Source organism: Galeopterus variegatus, unplaced genomic scaffold, assembly GCF_000696425.1.
Source record: "Galeopterus variegatus unplaced genomic scaffold, G_variegatus-3.0.2 Scaffold6078, whole genome shotgun sequence".
Lineage (NCBI taxonomy): Eukaryota > Metazoa > Chordata > Mammalia > Dermoptera > Cynocephalidae > Galeopterus > Galeopterus variegatus.
This window is the reverse complement of record NW_007732189.1, coordinates 190040-193200: the sequence shown is the minus strand read 5'-3', so window position 1 is coordinate 193200 and position 3161 is coordinate 190040. Positions and strand designations below refer to the sequence as shown.

The following is a 3161-nucleotide window of genomic DNA, read 5'->3' as shown; positions in this document are numbered from 1 at the left end:
GACAAGAAGACAAGCTACAGACTGAGAAATTATAAGCAAACTATTTTGAGAAGGAACTCTTGTCTAGAATAAATAAAGAACTCTCAAAACTCAACAGTAAAAAAAAAATCAATTAGAAAATGAAAAAAAGATGAAAAAATAAACCAACATTTCACCATAGGGATATACAGATGGAAAATAAGCACATGAAAATATATTCAACATCATTAGTCATTAGGGAAATGCAAATTAAAACCACAGTGAAATAGCACTACACTCCAATTAGAAAAACTAACATAAAAATAATGGCAATACAAATACTGGTAAAGATGTCGATAAAATGGATGTCATACTTTTCTGATGGAGATGCAAAATGGTACAGCCACTCTGGAAAATAGCTGGCCATTTCCTTTTAAAAAACTAAACATACACTTACCATATGACCCAGCAATTGCACTCCCAGGCATTTTTTTCTTTTCCTTTTTTTCTAGAAAAAGAAAGACTTATTGCTACACAAAAACCTATTCACAAGTGTTTAAATAGCCCAAACTTGTAAACGTTGAAATTTCCATCAACAGGTGAAAGTTAAGTACACTCTGGTACATCCATATCATGGAATACTACTCGGCAATAAAATGGAACAAACTATGAACACATGAAACAACATGGTTGGATTTCAAGTGTATAAAAACCAATCTCAAAATGGTTACATACTGTACAATTCTATTTATATAACATTCCTGAAATGGCAAAATTATAGAAATGGAGAGCACATTAGTGATTGCCAGGAGTTAGGAGTAGGGTGAAGGAGTGAGTGTGACAATAATAACTATATTAAAATTAATTTTTATCATAAATTGTTTCTGGACNGAGTGAGTGTGACAATAATAACTATATTAAAATTAATTTTTATCATAAATTGTTTCTGGACTCTATTCTGTTTTATTGAACTATTTATCTACCCTGGTACCAATACCGCAATATCTTAATGTAGCTTTATGATATGTCTTGATATGTGGTAGAGTAAGTACTCCAGTTTTGTTCTGCTTCTAAAAGATCATCTTAGGTATACTTGGTCCTTTGCGTTTCCATATAAGTTTTAAAATCAATTTCACCAAAAAAAGGCCACTTGGAAATTTATTAGAAATGCATTAAATATCAAGATCGATATTGTTTGCAATATTGAATATTCCAGTCCATGAATATTTTATATTTCCCCATTTATTTAAGTCTATTAAAATTTCTTTCAGTGATGAGATTTCAGTGTAGAGTTTTTGTGTATCATTTATTGAATTTATTTATATGTATTTGATATTTGTGAAGCTGTAGAGTACACATGGAAATACAATTGATTTTTGTGTATTTTCCTTGTATCTGGAAACGGATAATTTTGATTATTTATTATTGTTTTGTTTGTGTATTCATTTGAATTTTCTATGTATTCAGTCATGCCATCTGTGAATAAGAATAGATTCCAATCCTTATATATGGATTCCAATCCTTATATATTTTATATCTTTTATCTTATAAATAGCTCGTATACTTTATTATACTACCTAACCTCTAATACAATGTTAAATGGAAATAATGAGGGCAGACATTTTGTTTCATTCCCAATCTTAATGAAAGCTTTTAATATTTGACCATTATATATTGATGCTTGTTTTAAAGGATTTTTTGTTTGTTTTGTAGAAACTCTTGATCAAATTAAAGAAATTCTTTTCTATTTCTATTTTTTCCCTTTTGAATTATCAATGGATATTCATCCTTTACTTATGATAAATGTGTATGACCTTCTTAATTATTAGACTTAGGAACTCTGACTAATTTTAATCACATTCAAATTTATATGTTGAATGTTTCTAATGTACCAGACCATCTTCCAGGTACTAGAAATACAAAGATGAATTTGTTATAGAGTGGGTATTAAATAAGTGTTTCTGAAGCAGAAATAAAAAGAAATGTGAACCTAATAGATACCAGAGAAAAAGTATATTTTATTAAAATAATAAATTTAAACAACATTCAATTGTTTTACAATATTTACAATATAAAATTGATTACAATAATTAGAACAGTTTTAATGCAAACACATATGCATCATTCAATTTAAATTATTTTTATCTTTCAGAGTTGGGATGAAGGTTTAGCAAAGATGGCTAAAGCATGGGCAAACAAGTGCAAATTCCAACATAACAGCTGTTTAGGCCAACCATATGAATGCTATGCAGCTTTTGAATATGTTGGAGAAAATATCTGGCTAGGTGGAATAAGGATATTTACACCAAACACTGCTGTCACTGGTTGGTATAACGAAACTGAATTTTATGATTTTGATACTCTATCATGTTCTCGCGTTTGTGGCCATTATACACAGGTAAATATTTGAAATCTTATTGATTAGTTCTTATTTGTGCACGTTTTGATTGCAAGACAAATTTTATAGTATTTTGTTTTGAGTTTGTGTAAAACTTGCCTTCATTTGGGAGGTATTTTTCATTGAGAATAGAATTGTATATAGTGAGTTTTTTCCCCCGACCATTGAAAACTTTTACTCCACTGTCATCTTACTTGTAATTCTTCCCACAAGAAATTTACTATAATCCTCTTATTTTTCTCTTTTGCATGTAAAGTCTTTTTTTTTCTGTCTGCCTTTAAAATTTTCCCTTTATTATAGGTTTTGAGCAATTTAATTATAACGTACCATAGTTTTCTTCATGTTTTTTGTGCTGCAGTTCACTGAGCTTCTTGGAGCTGTAAGACTATAGTTTAAATCAAGTTTGGAAAAAAAAAATGTTAGGCATTTTTCCTTAAAATATTTCTTTCTCTCACTTTCTCTCTCTCTTTTCTTGCCAGAGTCCAGTTACGGATGTAGAAATCCACTTGAACTTATAACCACAGTTAATTGATGCTCCTGTCTCTTATTTTGTTGAATTTTTTCCCTCTCTGTGATTAATTCAGATAGTTATATTGCTATATCTTTAAATTCACTAATACTTTCTTCTGAATGTTTAATCTACTGTTAATCCCATTCAGTTTATTTTTAATCTCAGATATTAAAGTGTACATCTCTAGAAGTTTAATTTGTGTCTTTTTTGTCTTCAATGAATAGATCTAGTACGTTTGATCTTTCACCTAGCTTTTTAAGCATATGGGACACAGTTATAATAATTATTTTAGTG

At 29.2% G+C, this 3161-nt stretch overlaps 1 protein-coding gene across 1 annotated transcript in view; it reads left to right on the top strand.

The window, feature by feature from the left end:
• Positions 1 to 2110: 2110 nt before the first annotated feature.
• The window catches only part of LOC103605787 (GLIPR1-like protein 1), a gene marked incomplete at its 5' end in the record, with an annotated part of 21144 nt that continues 20093 nt past the window's right edge, over positions 2111 to 3161 (top strand). The window contains one exon of the mRNA XM_008590413.1: positions 2111 to 2356. Coding sequence (XP_008588635.1) covers positions 2111 to 2356 — 246 coding nt within the window. The remainder of the gene's footprint in view (positions 2357 to 3161) is intronic.